This window comes from Balaenoptera acutorostrata, chromosome 1 (assembly GCF_949987535.1).
Source record: "Balaenoptera acutorostrata chromosome 1, mBalAcu1.1, whole genome shotgun sequence".
Taxonomy (NCBI): Eukaryota; Metazoa; Chordata; class Mammalia; order Artiodactyla; family Balaenopteridae; genus Balaenoptera; species Balaenoptera acutorostrata.
The window spans coordinates 171477976-171497169 of record NC_080064.1 but is presented as its reverse complement, the minus strand read 5'-3'; the positions used below and the strand labels follow the sequence as shown (position 1 = coordinate 171497169).

The 19194-nt window shown below is 38.3% G+C and overlaps 1 protein-coding gene across 5 annotated transcripts in view; it reads left to right on the top strand.

Annotated features, from left to right (window-relative positions):
* Positions 1-19194, top strand: part of SDCCAG8 (SHH signaling and ciliogenesis regulator SDCCAG8) — a 261877-nt gene that overhangs the window by 5385 nt on the left and 237298 nt on the right. For all 5 annotated transcript variants that reach the window (XR_009008858.1, XM_007182438.3, XM_028166594.2 and 2 more), the window contains exons 2-3: positions 8399-8551; positions 9267-9349. Coding sequence is in view for 4 of the 5 variants with exons in the window: in XM_007182438.3 (XP_007182500.2) it covers positions 8399-8551; positions 9267-9349 (236 nt within the window). In the remaining variant the exon portion in view is untranslated. The remainder of the gene's footprint in view (positions 1-8398; positions 8552-9266; positions 9350-19194) is intronic.

Below are 19194 nucleotides of genomic sequence, written 5' to 3'. Positions count from 1 at the left end.
GAACCAAAACAGTGGTTCAGTGTTATGAGATTGTAAGGGCATTTTCACATGTTGGACATGTTTGGACAGAAAAAAGAGATGAAGTTGTTCTCAAGCTTTTGAGATACTGAGAATAATTATATTAACTCTTGGGATTTTTAAAAGACTTAAACTCTGATCATTTCACCAGTCCTTGCTAAGGTTTTCCACCTTTTCACTTAGTGATACTCCTTTGAGGATCAAAAGGTAGGGAAGGTAGCTTGACATGCGCTTGTGTACTTGCTAAAGCAACCTTGATTATGGGAGAGCTTCATCAAAGCCCGCTGGAATATTTAAAGGAATGATCACCTAAAGTAGCTCTGAAATATGGCCTTAGAGTACAACTATTGCTTCATGTATTAGGCCTGTAAACAAAATGAAACTAAATATGAATTTCAAGTTTTTAATTACAGTAGATATAACAACTCCAGATACCTGGATCAGAAGTGCCTCATGGTAGTGATGGCCATGGGTTGTGCACTGCCTACCACAGTGGCAGGATGGCTCACTATCCTGACCACTTTTCATCAAGAGGTGCCTGTAGTTACAATGTAGCAATGTGGGAAGTCTCTCCTTAAACCCGAACGCGGGCTATCTTGTTTTATTAATCTAAACCAGCAATTATCAACCAGGGTGACTTTTTTTCCATCCGGGAAACATCTGGTAATGTCCAGAGGCAGTTTTGGTTGTCACAACTGGCAGGGAGGAGCCTACTGGCATCTAGTGGGTAGAGGCCAGGGACGCTGCTATACAAACACAACACATCACCTTACACTCAAGAATTATCAGGTCCAAATGTCAATAGTGCTAAGATTGAGAACCATGATCTAGAAGTAGCAAGGCATTGCTCATAACATTTACTTTGTGAGAAGCATACTTGAGAATAATTACAATTAAGGATACAGATTGTATTGGCTGATAATTTTACCTAAGTTCTGCCAGTCTGGCTAGGATTACTTCTTTATCAGGAACGTGACAGGTGCATAAGTCCTCTCAGTTGGTGCCAAAAAAATACCAGGTGTATCCCTTGTAATGCATATTGTCAATCTTGATTTGCCAACATCCATCCATCATTAATGATCTTCTAGACACTGCTCTCTTAAGATGTTTACATTCTTGTTCGGATTATCTTTCACTCCTGGCACCAACCATTTTCACATTTTTCAGCTTTTAGAGTCTTATGATAGTATTTTTTTTTGAGATTTTGTAGTTTCTGCACACTACTTTTAATCTCTTTCATTATTATAACTGCCATTTACAAAGCTCTTTTTCTCTGATTTTGGATTATGCTGTTTTTATCTTGGTCATACTACCTGTCAATTCCTTAGTAAACAGTGACAACAATATTCTGAACTACCTGAGGCCCAGTCACGTGTGGACAGACACATGTGTCTCTTATCTTGCCATGGTTTCATTTTTCTGCTTGTCTGTCCTGGTCTAAGCGTGTTTTAAGAACTGCAGCTCGTCTCATGCTCGGCCTAGGGAGATATGGTTCATTGCATGTTTTCTCAGAGACAGCTGAGCACTTCACTGGGTGTGGTTCCGCCTCCCTGTCACCAGGATAATTCTTGTTCACATCTCCCAGTACAGATGGAGAATGTAGACATCAGTAATCCATAGTACATATATAAGTGATGATCCTTCCTAGACAGGGACATATTTGCCTTTTGTTCAAAAGCATCTTGATGAAGAGAGGCTCAGTGTTGAGCTAGGAGTTAGAAAGTAGAGCAACTGGATTACAAAAATGAATAAAACAGACTTAAGCGGAAATTTGAAATTCGTCGGCAGTCAGCAGCTTAATAACCTTTTCAGTGCTCATTGTATTGATTGATATTTGGATAGTGGACCAGCAGAAATAGTATTTACTTACATTTATATTCATATGATCCTGTAGGACGCAGAGGTTGTATTTGTGTTGGTATTCTTAATTAAGTTTAATTTTTTAATTTTTATTTTTCTTGTGATGAGAACGTTTGAGATTTACTCTTCAAATGTACAACACAGTATTATTAATGATAGTCACCATGCTGTACATTATATCCCAGGACATAGTTTATTTTATAACTGGAAATTTGTAACTTTTGACCCTCTTTGTCCATCTTGCCCACACACCCACACTCTGAATCCATATTTTTCTAATTAAAAACCTTATTCTCTTTTTCCCTCTGCCATTGTTTCTTTTCTTTTTTTTCTAACATCTTTATTAGAGTATAATTGCTTTACATTGTTGTGTTAGTTTCTGCTGTGTAACAAAGTGAATCAGCTATACGTATACATATATCCCCATATCCCCTCCCTCTTGCGTCTCCCTCCCACCCTCCCTATCCCATCCCTCTAGGTGGTTGCAAAGCACCGAGCTGATCTCCCTGTGCTATGCAGCTGCTTCCCACTAGCTATCTATTTTACATTTGGTAGTGTGTATATGCCACTCTCTCACTTTGTCCCAGCTTACCCTTCCCGCTCCCCGTGTCAAGTCCATTCTCTATGTCTGCGTCTTTATTCCTGTTCTACCCCTAGGTTCATCAGAACCACTTTTTTTTTTTTTTTAGATTCCATATATATGTGTTAACATATGGTATTTGTTTTTCTCTTTCTGACTTACTTCACTCTGTATGACATACTCTAGGTCCATCTACCTCACTACAAATAGTTCAATTTCGTTTCTTTTTATGTCTGAGTAATATTCCATTGTATATATGTGTCACATGTTCTTTTTTTTTTTGTAATGCAGCTCTGCTATATAAAACATGCCTCTTTTTTTAAACATCTTTATTGGAGTATAATTGCTTTACAGTAGTGTGTTAGTTTCTGCTTTATAACAAAGTGAATCAGCTATATATCCACATATCGCCTCCCTCCCACCCTCCCTATCCCACTCCTCTAGGTGGTCACAAACCACCGAGCTGATCTCCCTGTGCTATACGGCTGCTTCCCACTAGCTATCTATTTTACATTTGGTAGTGTATATATGTTCATGCCACTCTCTCACTTCGTCCCAGCTTACCCTTCCCCCTCCCGTGTCCTCAGGTCCATTCTCTACGTCTGCATCTTTATTCCTGTCCTGCCCCTAGGTTCCTCAGAACCTTTTTTTTTTTTTTTTAGATTCCATATATATGTGTTAGCATACGGTATTTGTTTTTCTCTTTCTGACTTACTTCACTCTGTATGACAGATTCTAGGTCCATCCACCTCACTACAAATAACTCAATTTCATTTCTTTTCATGGCTGAGTAATATTCCATTGTATATATGTGCCACATCTTCTTTATCCATTCATCTGTCGATGGACACTTAGTTGGCTTCCATGTCCTGGCTATTGTAAATAGAGCTGCAATGAACATTGTGATACATGACTCTTTTTGAATTATGGTTTTCTCAGGGTGTATGCGCAGTAGGGGGATTGCTGGGTCGTATGGTAGTTCTATTTTTAGTTTTTTAAGGACCCTCCATACTGTTCTCCATAGTGGCTGTATCAATTTACATTCCCACCAACAGTGCAGGTGGGTTCTCTTTTCTCCACACCCTCTCCAGCATTTATTGTTTGTAGATTTTTTGATGATGGCCAGTCTGACCAGTGTGAGGTGATACCTCATTGTAGTTTTGATTTGCATTTCTCTAATGATTAGTGATGTTGAGCATTCTTTCATGTGTTTGTTGGCAATCTGTATATCTTCGTTGGAGAAATGTCTATTTAGGTCTTCTGCTCATTTTTGGGTTGGGTTTTTTTTGATATTGAGCTGCATGAGCTGCTTGCATATTTTGGAGATTAATCCTTTGTCAGTTGCTTCGTTTACAAATATTTTCTCCCATTCTGAGAATTGTCTTTTAGTCTTGTTTATGGTTTCCTTTGCTGTGCAAAAGCTTTTAAGTTTCATTAGGTCCCATTTGTTTATTTTTGTTTTTATTTCCATTACTCTAGGAGGTGGGTCAAAAAGGATCTTGCTGTGATTTATGTCATAGAGTGTTCTGCCTGTGTTTTCCTCTAAGAGTTTTATAGTGTCTGGCCTTGCATTTAGGTCTTTAATCCATTTTGAGTTTATTTTTGTATACAGTGTTAGGGTGTGTTCTAATTTCATTCGTTTACATGTAGCTGTCCAGTTTTCCCAGCGCCACTTATTGAAGAGGTTGTCTTTTCTCCATTGTATATTCTTGCCTCCTTTATCAAAAATAAGGTGACTGTATGTGCGTGGGTTTATCTCTGGGCTTTCTATCCTGTTCCATTGATCTATATTTCTGTTTTTGTGCCAGTACCATACTGTCTTGATTACTGTCACTTTGTAGCATAGTCTGAAGTCAGGGAGCCTGATTCCTCCAGCTCTGTTTTTCTTTCTCAAGATTGCTCTGGCTATTCAGGGTCTTTCGTGTTTCCATAAAAATTGTGAAATTTTTTGTTCTAGTTCTGTGAAAAATGCCATTGGTAGTTTTATAAGACATTCCATCCAAAACAACAGAATGTACTTTCTTCTCAAGTGCTCATGGAACATTCTCCTGGATAGATCATATCTTGGGTCACAAATCAAGCCTTGGTAAATTTAAGAAAATTGAATCATATCAAGTATCTTTTCCAACCACAACGCTATGAGACTAGATATCAATTACAGGAAAAAATAACTTTAAAAATACAAACACATGGAGACGAACAATACGCTACTAGAAGAAATCAAAGAGGAAATCAAAAATACCTAGAAACAAATGACAATGAAAACAAAACCCAAAACGACCCAAAACCTATGGGATGCAGCAAAAGCAGTTCTAAGAGGGAAGTTTATAGCAATACAATCCTACCTCAAGAAACAAGAAAAATCTCAAATAAACAACCTAACCTTACACCTAAAGCCGTTAGAGAAAGAAGAACAAAAAAACCCCCAGAATTAGTAGAACGTTATTAAGTTTATATGCAGCCCATAGTTGGTGCTGGGGAGAAGAAACCAGGATGTATTGTGAAATCTCTTACCATCCTCTCAGGATAGAAGAGAAAATGAGTATTCTTTCCATCTCTTGTTTATAGACAGATAAAGCTGTGCCCATTAACAGTGGGATAGGAAACCATAACTGGAACCTCCTGTCTAGTCTGGTTTCCTTACATGTAAGCAGCAGATAACTGCATCTGGGGAGCAGTGTTCTTAATAAGGATTATGGGGCCTTCAGTTGCAATGGCTCCAGTTGAAGAGCAGTGGGGTTTTATCTGTCTTGAAAGATCTGAGTGTTGTTATTCCTCAGGATTAACTCTGTTTGTCTGTTGCAGTGTATAATTATGTTAGTACGTATATATTTGAAAAACATTTAGCATGTTTTGAAATGTAGTATTGAAATGACTTTAAAATATCACTTACCTCCTTAGTTTTAGTTTTAGGACACAGTTCTTACAAATTCCTTCTCTTCATCTCTGATACTAACAACTAAAGTCACTCGTTGCAAAAAGCCCCTAACCTTGTGTAATCACTTTTCTTTGGGATGGTTGTTGAGTTCAATATATTACTATTTCACATAATACTATTTTCATAGTGCAATTTAACACATAATCTTTGAATGTTAAAAATTCTAAAAGATTAAACAATATTAGGAAAGGGATTAAATGGGCTCATAAAGCTCTGCCATCATTATAAACTAATGAAAGAAGTCTACCTATAAGGATTTACAGCTATACAGTTTTTTTCAGATTTCCTTTCCTCTTCCTAATATCGCTTATTAGCTTTTAGTCAGATTACGTATAAATAAATAATTATCCTTTGTCTTATAGTTGAAGTCATTTGATGGCTCCACAGAGCACATGTATAGTGTAATTGAAACCATCTCTTTCCTTTTAATGGATGCAGTAAAGATAAGTGCTTTATTCATAGATTTCAGTGCATAAGTCTAACGCTGTGTGAACTAAATTGCTTATCAAGTAACACTTTGATTTTCCTTTCTTTAACAAGTCTCTTTAGAAAATACTGAGTTATTGAAAAACTATTGCTGCTTCTCATTTTACTAAAACCAGGAATGCATCCTATCTGGACTTTTTTAAACTCATGAGGAGTAAAAGGAGACCAGGCTTGGTTAGTTATCAATACCAAATTCCAGTCAGAGAAAGGTCTGCATGGAAACAGGATTGATGTGGAGAAAATTGTAGTGGTAAATTCCCTGGGTCTCTTGTGTAGTTAGTAGTAGAATTTCACTGTTGAACCCTGACCTAAAAGACCTGTTTTCTTTAGTTTAATCAAGGTAGAAAATGAGTTGCTGTAAGCAAAGAACCTATATTAGAGATTTTGTAAGATAGATAGAGAATATTTTTTTCTATTAAGTTATGGTTATTTTTTTCTGATTTCAGACTGTTAAATTAATGAGCTTGGAGGAAGTATAATCAATTTTTCAAGGTCCTGTAGAATATGTTTATAAATATATTTCCATCCATGATTGGTAATGAAAAGATAGCTGTTTTATAGCTTTTTTAGGGTTCCCATGTAGGTAGCAAGAAATAGGAGCTTTTTCTCCTGAGTACACAAGACGAAATAGATATAATTGTCAAGGAAGGGCCTTGGTCAGAAGAAAGAAAGAACTTCATTGGCATCATTGTTATGTGTTGCTCTGAATTAGGGAAAGTTTTTACTTAGAAAAAGATCTCCTCTGAAAATCTTAAGAATTATTTAGATAGAATCCATTTGAAATAGATAATAGCTATACATGAACTTGCATGGGAATTCATCTTTTTCTGACATAAATCTCTATGTTAGATATAGGTAAATATTTGGTAAATTTATGAATTAAAAATAACTTTCAAATACAGATGTCAAAATTTGAAAATTATGACTGAAATCTGGGTTTCAGCTCTAATGTGCAAGGAACATTTTTTTGTTATAGTTATTGTTTTCTAGATTGGAACTGGAGAATTTAATCATAAGAGATTAGCAGAAATAACAAATTTAAACCTGAAAAAGTAACTGGACTTTAACTAATGAAATTACCAATTGATTGCCTGGTTCTCCAGTTGTCATACATGTAAAATATCCATGAAGTGGGGTAGAATTATTAGTAATGTCATCACCAGCGTCATTAGTATATTACTATAGTATAGTATTAACATATAGTACAGTATACTATTACTATATTAGTATAGTTCTGTTATTAATGTAAGATTTCGATCCTTTGCTGAAGATGTTTTTGGGTAAATATTTCACTGAAAAATTATTTCACTTATCTATTGCCGCTTAACAAGACACTCTAAAGCTTGATGGCAGAAAGCAACAACTAAAAGCATTTGTAGTATCTCTCACAGATCTGTGGGTTAATTGGACTCAAGCTGGGCAGTTTTCGGGTCTCTTTCATGCCATTGTAGGTAGATGGCCTCTGGCGCTGGAGTCATCGGGAGACTCCACCTGGCTGTTAGTGGGGCTGGGCTTCTCTCCTTCTCCCTGTGGTGGTCTCAGGGCCTTTCCTTTCCACATGGCCTCTTCACAATCTCTCCAGCAGGGTAGCCAGACTTCCTACTTAGTGGCTTGGGGTTTACAAAAACCAGCGTTCCGAGAGGGTAGAAGCAGAAGCTACCAGATATTTTAAAGATGTGACTGATTTGGCGTGGTGTGCCTTCCATTGCATTCTCTTGGTTAGTGCCAGTTACAGGCCCACTGAGCTTCAACCTGGGAGAGGACAAGGATGTGAGGCTGGGTCCTTTGGGGGCTATTTTTAGAGATGAACTACTAGAATAATATACCTTAAAATACTTCGTTTTAGACTATTTATGTTAAGTATGTGCTAGTGAGTTTAAGCTTCAATTCTAGGGGTAGTCAGGTACACTAACCAAGAATTTCTATGTAAGATGTAGTCAGCCAGCAGTACGTAAGTACGACTATACTACAGAGGCTGCCGCTATAAGCACGTCAGCTATTCAAATCTTGATCAAAACTAGGCCAGGTAGTCATATGTCTCTTGACGCTAGAGGGACATCTGGCCCACAGGGACAAGGAGGCTTCCTTGGGCAGGAACTTGGTGTGGTGGTGTCCCTTTTGCCAGTTTTGCCCACCCACCCCTCTCCAGAAGGGGTAGGGGAGTCTTAGGCATTGAGGGGTTAGGATAGTGCTTTCCCTGTGAGGCTATTGTTTGGAGGAGTGGAGGGGGAAGAAGCTCTCCCATTCAGTCCTCCTCAGCAGTAGAGCTATATATAGTGAATATCAATCACTGAGGTGTCAGGGACCTTAGAGATCATCACGTCTAACTTCTAACCCATGAACTTAATCTCTCACTTCCTCTGGTATGTTCCTCAGCAAGCTAGAAACAAAACTATGCTTTTTTCCCCATGAAGTATCAGAAATGATTGCTTTTCCTTTTGGAATTGTCTTCTTGAGTCAGTGTACCTTTGGTCGCCCAGATTTCACTGGCCCTGATTTTCATCATGTTGTTACAGAACGTGCCAGTAGAAGCATTCACCAATTGAAACGTGCCCTGAGAGAAAGTGATGTCACTATTGGAGAAGATGTAATAGATCCTTCTTTTAGTACCAGTGTAGGAAATGAAGATGCTGGGAATGCCTGGCGTGAACTGCAACACAGCCATGCTGGTGAGTGTGAATGTCAGTCGTGACCTGAATGACACACAGTGAATTCTTTAAACTCCATACAGTAATGACTCCAGTCTATCCTTTATTGCTAGGATTTTAGTCGAGAAACACAAATCAGCTAATCTAATTCCCTTGCTTATTTTTTTTTCTTTGACTTCTCGATGCCTATAGGATGTCATAGCGGTATTTCCTTAAGATGAATCCAAGCTGCCTCTCCAGCCTCATTTTTCTATTTTCCTTTCAGCTGTCCATCTTGCAAGCCATGTTCTAATCATACCAACCTATGGCCATGCTTCTATGCTTTGCATGAGCCACGCATTCTAACTGAATTTTTTCTCACCCTTTTCTGCTCGGTAATCTCCTGTTCATCCTTCACTGTATTGTCTTCTCTGTGAAAACAATTATGTGCTTCCTCTTCATAGCACTATGCATAGCTCTAGGTCTACCTAGAGCTTATTATATTGTTTTATATAGTTATATATAACTTATATATATATATAGTTAGTTATATCCCTCTTGCTCATAAGCAAGATTCTTAGCTCTTAAGTGGTAGAGGTTTTCTTACGTTTGTCTTTGTGTCCCCAGTCAGTAGCACATTTTGTGGTGCATAATACATATTTTAACAATATTTGTTAGATCGATGGATGGATAGATGGGTGATAATAAACCATGGATCTAAAATAAGGTGAATAAACCCATCACTTTTGCTCCATAGTTAATCAACTCAAAGCTTTGCTGTGCCAACAAGCAACTAAGGAGAGTGAGGTATCTCCAAGAAGACGAAAATTGTCCCCTTTGGTAAGTAGCAGCTTTTGCAACCTGACAAAAGCATTATTTTTCTAACTATGTTTTAATTTTACTGTGTCATTTTAGTAGTACATACTGTAAACAGATTCTGAGCAGGGCCTGCTAATAGTGTAAAACGTTAAAAGAAATTATTTTCCCTCTGATTATTTTGGCTGAAGAAGAGAGACTTCCATGGCAGAGAGAATTCTGATTTTTTAATTTATTATTCACTTGAAAAATGTGAGTGAGGAAATAGTTTGGAGAATTTACTTTGCAACTGTTAGCAAATATAAAAAAGAAACAATATATGGAAAAGATTAACCACTGCTTTTTTAGAGGGGCATATCTATATTTTATTATTTTTAGAATTTACTGTTTAATTCTAGCAGTCCTTTGTTTTACTCTTTTATGTAATCTTGTTCTAAATTTTAAAATATATGGTTATTAAATTGTGTGATACGAGAAGCTGTACTCTGTTTCTTCTGAAGCTGTTTTCTATTGCTGTTGCTTTGACGGAGTGTATTATTTCTGACTGAAGCAATGTGATATAAAGCCTGAGACAGGTGTGAGGGCAGGGTGGGTGTGAGGGAAGGGTACTGTGAGGGAGGATGGGTATGAGGGAAGGGTACTGTGAAGGAAGGGTACTGTGAGGGAAAGGGTATATGTGAAGGAAGGATTTGGCCAGGTTTAAATGGCCAAAATAATAGTCTAGGCTTTAGGTCTATCTAGGGTCTATTATGTACTCTCTCACAGGGTTTTTGTAATAATAAGATAAGATCATATATTTAAAATTCTTTAGAAACCTATGAAGTATGACACAAATATAAAATGTCATAGCAACAATAACCACCTTGCATTTTCAATGTCTGTGACAGTTGGATACCAAGGCTACATGCTGGAAACTTGGAGACACGTCAGTTTCCTTTACTCACAGCTGAAATGTCATAAGAGTACCCTTATATTAACACTTCATTCCAGCCTGACATATACTTTCATGTTTAATTCCCACTTTAGAGGAATGTACTACACACTCCTATTCAATATTTATAGGTATAAATTATAATTTAAAAAATAATATTTCATCATTCAGTGAATTTATTACTGTTGACACCTAGTTTGTAGAATGCTCTTAAGCACACATGGGTGGAGTACTTTTAAGTCTAGTAGATTAAGGTGCTATATCTGTTGAATGCTCAGACATGCTTATTAGCATTTTAAAGATAAAACTGAGCAGTGTTATTACAAAACTTACTGACTTCAAATAGGCAAGAAGACTCTCATCAAAATCATCAGTTGTATATACCAATACACAGGTCTATTTATTTTGGAGCTATGTGAAAGAATGGAACTTAGACTCTAAATGTATATGACCTACATGTGATGATTATAAGCCATAACCATAATAAGTAGCTTTTGAAGATTTTACCCTTTAGAATGCAGTTTCATAGCCAATATGACATATGAGAAATATGTGGCTGTATTGATAGTGAAACTGAGGCAGTGTTGAGATAGAAAATGTCTAAACATTATTACTTGTTATTTTAAAATGTGGACATCCAAATTATAATAAACCCTTCAAAGTATATACAAGTTATTTCATATGGACATTTTCCACATGACATAAGCTTGTTTTATTTATATTTATTTTTGGCTGTGCTGGGTCTTCGTTTCTGTGCGAGGGCTTTCTCTAGTTGTGGCAAGCGGGGGCCACTCTTCATCGCGGTGCGCGGGCCTCTCACTGTCGTGGCCTCTCTTGTTGCGGAGCACAGGCTCCAGACGCGCAGGCTCCAGACGCGCAGGCTCAGTAGTTGTGGCTCACGGGCCTAGTTGCTCTGCGGCATGTGGGATCTTCCCAGACCGGGGCTCGAACCCGTGTCCCCTGCATTGGCAGGCAGATTCTCAACCGCTGCGCCACCAGGGAAGCCCCATAAGCTTGTTTTTAATTTTCACAGTGACTATCCCCTATATACACATAGTAATAATTCATATTTGCCTATGTACTGAACCCCTTTCTATTAATATTAATTATTATAATTAGTTACTTTCTACTTAACACAGATAATTCATTTAATTAAAGTCTCTTTGGTTTTTAAATTTATTAAATATGCCCAGAAGCAAAGCTCTACAGAATTATTCTGCCATGAGAGCTGGTACTTCATCATTTATAGGAATTTCTGCTGGATTGAAAAACAAAATGATTGTGTGTCTCATCTCAAGCTTTCCTCTGGGTTCATCTAACTGGTTGAACCTCATTTTCCCTTTCCTCTCTTCCTCTTTTCTTTAAATAATATCATCATATGATGTATGATTTATAAACCATTTTACAATCATTTTAGGATAAGGTAAGATGTACATTAAAAAATCAATTCCAGGACTGCTGCAGAAGTAAAGAGAATTAACACTTTTTATGACGTCTCTTCATTGAGTCCTCAGTGCAGCGTATCTCAGTTTTGTATGTATCTGCTTTGGCACTCTAGTCTTGGAGGCTCCAGAGCAGCAGAGTCTTGAATTGCCTTGAGTACTAGGGTCAAAAATCAAAAATCAGGTTTTGCTAACATACTCCTTTGCAGATAGAATTTTACCTTACTGACACACATTTGGCATCAAACACTTGTCTAAAGAATCCCTCCTTCAGGCAGCTTGTTCTGCAATTTTAGCTAGCTGTCCTCTTCTATGGTGGTTTCTTGAAGAGCTGTCCCTTTATCTCAGAATTACTGAATAGGATGTCACATTTTCAGATGGCTCAAATAGACAGTTCATCCCAGCCAATTATATTACTCCAGCATTTTTCCATTTGCCATATGCTTTTAACAACCACTTTCACTGTCCATCTTTAAAAAATGATATTCATATCCCTGATTCTTATCTATTGGTGGAATTTATAGGATAAAGAAATACTATTACTACTATTACTATTAATACTATTAGCCACATTGTGATCTACCCTATTTTTTTTTTAAAGATTTATTTATTGATTGATTGATATGTTGGGTCTTCGTTTCTGTGCGAGGGCTTTCTCTAGTTGCGGCAAGCGGGGGCCACTCTTCATCGCGGTGCGCGGGCCTCTCACTATCGTGGCCTCTCTTGTTGCGGAGCACAGGCTCCAGACGCGCAGGCTCAGTAGTTGTGGCTCACGGGCCTAGTTGCTCCGCGGCATGTGGGATCTTCCCAGACCAGGGCTCGAACCCGTGTCCCCTGCATTAGCAGGCAGATTCTCAACCACTGCGCCACCAGGGAAGCCCACTCTATGTTTTTTTAATTATTTTTTTATACAGCAGATTCTTATTAGTTATCTATTTTATACATATTAGTGTATATATGACTGTCCCAATCTCCCGATTCATCCCCCCGCTTCCCCCCCCACACACACACACTGGTGTCCATAAGTTTGTTCTCTACATCTGTGTCTCTATTTCTGCCTTGCAAACCGGTTAATCTGTACCATTTTTCTAGATTCCACATATATGTGTTAATATACGATATTTGTTTTTCTCTTTCTGACTTACCTCACTCTGTATGACAGTCTCTAGGTCCATCCACATCTCTACAAATGACCCAATTTCGTTCCATTATATGGCTAATATTCCATTGTATATATGTACCACATCTTCTTTATCCATTCGTCCATTGATGGGCATTTAGGTTGCTTACATGACCTGGCTATTGTAAATAGTGCTACAATGAACATTGGGGTGTGTGTGTCTTTTTGAATTATGGTTTTCTCTGGGTATAGGCCCAGTAGTTGGATTGCTGGGTCATATGGTAATTCTATTTTTAGTTTTTTAAGGAACCTCCTTACTATTCTCCATAGTGGCTGTATCAATTTACATTCCCACCAACAGTGCAAGAGGGTTCCCTTTTCTCCACACCCTCTCCAGCATTTGTTGTTTGTAGATTTTCTGATGATGCCCATTCTAACTGGCGTGACGTGATACCTCATTGTAGTTTTGATTTGCATTTCTCTAATAATTAGTGATGGTGAGCAGCTTTTCATATGCCTGTTGGCATTCTGTATACCTTCTTGGAAGAAATGTCTATTTAGGTCTTCTGACCATATTTTGATTGGGTTGTTTGTTTTTTTTAATATTGAACTGCATGAGCTGTTTATATATTTTGATGATTAATCCTTTGTCCATTGATTCGTTTGCAAATATTTTCTCCCATTCTGAGGCTTGTCTTTTCGTCTTGTTTATAGTTTCCTTTGCTGTGCAAAAGATTTTAAGTTTCTTTCGGTCCCATTTGCTTATTTTTGTTTTTATTTCCATTACTCCAGGAGGTGGGTCAAAAAATATCTTGCTGTGATTTATGTCAAAGAGTGTTTTTCCTATGTTTTCCTCTAAGAGTTTTATAGTATGCGGTCTTACATTTAGGTCTTTAATCCATTGTGAGTTTATTTTTGTGTATGGTGTTAGGGAGTGTTCTAATTTCATTCTTTTACATGTAGCTGTCCAGTTTTCCAAGCACCACTTATTGAAGAGGCTGTCTTTTCTCCATTGTATATCCTTGTCTCCTTTGTCATAGATTAGGTGACCATAGGTGCATGGGTTTATCTCTGGGCTTTCTATCCTGTTCCATTGATCTATATTTCTGTTTTTGTGCCAGTACCGTATTGTCTTGATTACTGTAGCTTTGTAGTGTAGTCTGAAATCAGGGAGTCTGATTCCTCCAGCTACGTTTTTTTCCCTTCAAGATTGCTTTAGCTATTTGGGGTCTTCAGTGTCTCCATACAAATTTTAAGATTTTTTGTTCTAGTTCTGTAAAAAAATGCCATTGCTAATTTGATAGGGATTGCATTGAATCTGTAAATTGCTTTGGGTAGTATAGTCATTTTCACAATGTTGATTCTTCCAATCGAAGAACATGGTATATCTCTCCATCTGTTTGTATCATCTTTAATTTCTTTCAGCAGTGTCTTATAGTTTTCTGCATACAGGTCTTTTGTCTCCTTAGGTAGGTTTATTCCTAGGTATTTTATTCTTTTTGTTGCAATGGTGAATGCAATTGTTTCCTTAATTCTCTTTCTGATCTTTCGTTGTTAGTGTGTAGAAATGCAAGAGATCTGTGCATTAATTTTGTATCCTGCAACTTTACCAAATTCACTGATTAGCTCTAGTAGTTTTCTGGTGGTATTTTTAGGATTATCTATGTATAGTATCATGTCATCTGCAAACACTGACAGTTTTACTTCTTCTTTTCCAATTTGTATTCCTTTTATTTCTTTTTATTCTCTGATTGCCATGGCTAGGACTTCCAAAACTATCTTAAATAATAGTGGCAAGAGTGGACATCCTTGTCTTGTTCCTGATCTTAGAGGAAATGCTTTCAGTTTTTCACCATTGAGAATGATGTTTGCTGTGGGTTTGTCATATATGGCCTTTATTATGTTGAGGTAGGTTCCCTCTATGCCCATTTTCTGGAGAGTTTTTATCATAAATGGGTGTTACATTTTGTCATAAGCTTTTTCTGCATCTACTGAGATGATCATATGGTTTTTATTCTTCAGTTTGTTAATATGGTGTATCACATTGATTTGCATATATTGAAGAATCCTTGCATCCCTGGTATAAATCCCACTTGATCGTGGTGTATGATCCTTTTAATGTGTTGTTGGATTCTGTTTGCTAGTATTTTGTTGAGGATTTTTGCATCTATGTTCATCAGTGATATTGGTCTGTAATTTTCTTTTTTTGTAGTATCTTTGTCTGGTTTTGGTATCAGAGAGATGGTGGCCTTGTAGAATGAGTTTGGGAGTGTTCCTTCCTCTGCAATTTCCTGGAAGAGTTTGAGAAGGATAGGTGTTAGCTCTTCTCTAAATATATGATAGAATTTACCTGTGAAACCATCTGGTCCTGAACTTTTGTTTGTTGGAAGATTTTTAATCACAGTTTCAATTTCATTACTTGTGATTGGTCTGTTCATATTTTCTATTTCTTCCTGGTTCAGTTTCAGAAGGTTGTGCTTTTCTAAGAATTTGTCCATTTCTTCCAGGTTGTCCATTTTATTAGCATACAGTTGCTTGTACTAGTCTCTGATGATGCTTTGTATTTCTGCGGTGTCTGTTGTAACTTCTTTTTCATTTCTAATTTTATTGATTTGAGTCTTCTCCGTCTTTTTCTTGATGAGTCTGGCTAAAGATTTATCAATTTTGTATATCTTCTCATAGAACCAGCTATTAGTTTTATTGATCTTTGGTATAGTTTTCTTTGTTTCTATTTTATTTATTTGTGCTCTGATCTTTATGATTTGTTTCCTTCTACTAACTTTGGGTTTTGTTTGTTCTTCTTTCTCTAGTTCCTTTAGGTGTAAGGTTAGATTGTTTATTTGAGATTTTTCTTGTTTCTTGAGGTAAGATTGTATTGCTATAAACTTCCCTCTTAGAACTGCTTTTGCTGCATCCCATCAGTTTTGGATCATCGTGTTTTCATTGTCATGTATCTGTAGGTGTTTTTTAACTTCCTTTTTGATTTCTTCAGTGATCTCTTGGTTATTTAGTAACATATGGTTTAGCCTCCATATGTTTGTGTTTTTTATGTTTTTTTCCCTGTAATTTATTTCTAATCTCATAGCATTGTGGTCGGAAAAGATGCTTGATATGATTTCAATTTTCTTAAATTTACCAAGGCTTGATTTGTGACCCAAGATGTGATCTATCCTGGACAGTGTTCCATATGCACTTGAGAAGAAAGTGTATACTGTTGTTTTTGGATGGAATGTCCTATAAATATCAATTAAATCTAACTGGTCTATTGTGTCATTTAAAGCTTGTGTTTCCTTATTAATTTTTTGTCTGGATTATTTGTCCATTGGTGTAAGTGAGATGTTAAAGTCCCCCAATATTATTGTGTTACTGTGAATTACCTCTTTTATAGCTGTTAGCATTTGACTTATGTATTGAGGTGCTTCTATGTTGGATGCATATATATTTATAATTGTTATATCTTCTTCTTGGATTGATCCCTTGATCATTATGTAGTGTCCTTTCTTGTCTCTTGTAGCATTCTTCATTTTAAAGTCTTTTGATCTCATACAAGTATGGCTACTCCAGCTTTCTTTTGATTTCCATTTGCATGGAATATCTTTTTCCATCCCCTCACTTTCAGTCTGTATGTGTCCCTAGGTCTGAAGTGCGTCTCTTGTAGACAGCATATATATGAGTCTTGTTTTTGTATCCATTCAGCCAATCTGTTGGTTTCGGTTGGAGCATTTAATCCACTCACATTTAAGGTAATTATTGATATGTATGTTCGTATTGCCATTTTCTTAATCGTTTTGGGTTTGTTTTGGTAGGTCCTTTTCTTCTCTTATGTTTCCCTCTTAGAGAAGTTCCTTTAGCATTTGTTGTAGAGCTGATCTGGTGGTGCTGAATTCTCTTAGCTTTTGCTTGTCTGTAAAGCTTTTGATTTCTCCATCGAATCTGAGTGAGATCCTTGCCAGGTAGAGTAAACTTGGTTGTAGTTTCTTCCCTTTAATCACTTTAAATATATCTTGCCACTCCTTTCTGGCTTGTAGAGTTTCTGTTGAGAAATCAGCTGTTAACCTTATGGGAGTTCCCTTGTATTTTTTTTTTCTTTTTTTGTTGGTTTTTTTGGCTGCCTTGGGTCTTCATTGCTGCACACGGGCTTTCTGTAGTTGTGTTCAGCAGGGGCTACTCTTCGTTTTGCATGGGCTTCTCCTTGTGGTGGCTTCTCTGTTTGTGGAGCACAGGCTCTAGGCATGTGGGCTTCAGTAGTTGTAGAATGAGGGCTCAGTAGTTGTGGCTTGAGGGCTTTAGAGTGCAGGCTCAGTAGTTGTGGTGCGCGGGCTTAGTTGCTCTGCAGCATGTTGGATCTGCCCAGACCAGGGCTTGAACCCATGTCGCCTGAATTAGCAGGCAGATTCTTTTTTTTTTTTTTTTTTTTAATTAATTTAATTTATATATTTATTTTTGGCTGTGTTGGGTCTTCGTTTCTGTGCGAGGGCTTTCTCTAGTTGCGGCAAGTGGGGGCCACTCTTCATCGCGGTGCGCGGGCCTCTCACTATCGCGGCCTCTCTTGTTGCGGAGCACGGGCTCCAGACGCGCAGGCTCAGTAGTTGTGGCTCACGGGCCCAGTTGCTCCGCGGCATGTGGGATCTTCCCAGACCAGGGCTCGAACCCGTGTCCCCTGCATTGGCAGGCAGATTCTCAACCACTGCGCCACCAGGGAAGCCCAGCAGGCAGATTCTTAACCACTGTGCCACCAGGGAAGCCCCCCTTGTATGTTATTTGTCATTTTTCCCTTTTTGCTTTTATTAATTTTTGTTTGTCTTTAATTTTTGTCAATTTGGTTACTGTGTGTTTCAGTGTGTTTCTCCTTGTGTTTATCCTGCCTGGGACTCTCTGCACTTGCAGGACCTGGGTGGCTGTTTCCTTTTCCATGTTAGGGAAGTTTTCAACTATAATCTCTTCAAATATTTTCTCAGGTCCTTTCTCTCTCTCTTCTCCTCTGGAACCCCTATAACACAAATGTTGGTGCATTTAATGTTGTCCCAGAGGTCTCTTAGGCTGTCTTCATTTCTTTTTATTCTTTTTTCTTTATTCTGTTCCACGGCAGTGAATTCCATCATTGTCTTCCAGGTCACTTATCTGTTCTTCTGTCTCAGTTATCCTTCTATTGATTCCTTCTAGTGTGTTTTTCATTTCAGTTATTGTATTGTTCATCTCTGTTTTTTGTTGTTTAATTCTTCTAGATGTTTGTCTTTAATTCTTATAGGTCTTTGTTAAACATTTCTTGCATCTTCTTGATCTTTGCCTCCATTCTTTTTCTGATGTCCTGGATCACCTTCACTATGATTATTCTGAATTCTTTTTCTGGAAGGTTGCCTATTTCCAGTTCATTTGGTTGTTTTTCTGGGGTTTTATCTTGTTCTTTCATCTGGTACATAATCCTCTGCCTTTTCATTTTGTCTCTCTGTGAATGTGGTTTTTGTTCCACGGGCTGCAGGATTGTAGTCCTTCTTGCTTCTGCTGTTTGCCCTCTGGCGGATGAGTCTATCTAAGAGGCTTGTGCAGGCTTCCTGATGGGAGGGACTGGTGGTGGGTGGAACTGGGTGTTGCTCTGGTGGGAAGAGCTCAGTAAAACTTTAATCCACTTGTCTGCTGATGGGTGGGGCTGAGTTCCCTCCCTGTTGGTTGTTTGGCCTGAGGTGACTCAGCAGTGGAGGCTACAGGCTCTTTGGTGGGGCTAATGGCAGACTCCGGGAGGGCTCATGCCAAGGAGTACTTCCCAGAACTTCTGCTGCCAGTGTCCTTGTCCCTTCAGTGAGCCACAGCCACCCCCGCCTCTGCAGGAGACCCTCCAACACTAGCAGGTAGGTCTGGTTCAGTCTCCTGTGGGGTCACTGCTCCTTCCCCCTGGGTCCTGATGTGCACACTAGTTTGTGTGTGCCCTCCAAGAGTGTGTTCTCTGTTTCCCCCAGTCCCGTCGAAGTCCTGCAATCAAATCCTGCTAGCCTTGAAAGTCTGATTCTCTGGGAATTCCTCCTCCCGTTGCTGGAACCCCAGGTTGGGAAGCCTGACGTGGGGCTCAGAACCTCCACTCCGCTGGGTGGACTTCTGTGGTATAAGTGTTCTCCAGTTTGTGAGTCACCCACCCACGGTTATGGGATTTGATTTTATTGTGATTGCGCCCCTCCTACTGTCTCATTGCAGCTTCTCCTTTGTCTTTGGATGTGGGGTATCTTTTTTGGTGAGTTCCAGTGTCTTCCTTTTGATGATTTTTCAGCAGTTAGTTGTGATTCCAGTGCTCTTGAAAGAGAAAGTGAGCGCACGTCCTTCTACTCTGCCATCTTGAAGCAATCTCCCTAGTCTGTGTTTATACTGTGTTTATATGACATCAGTG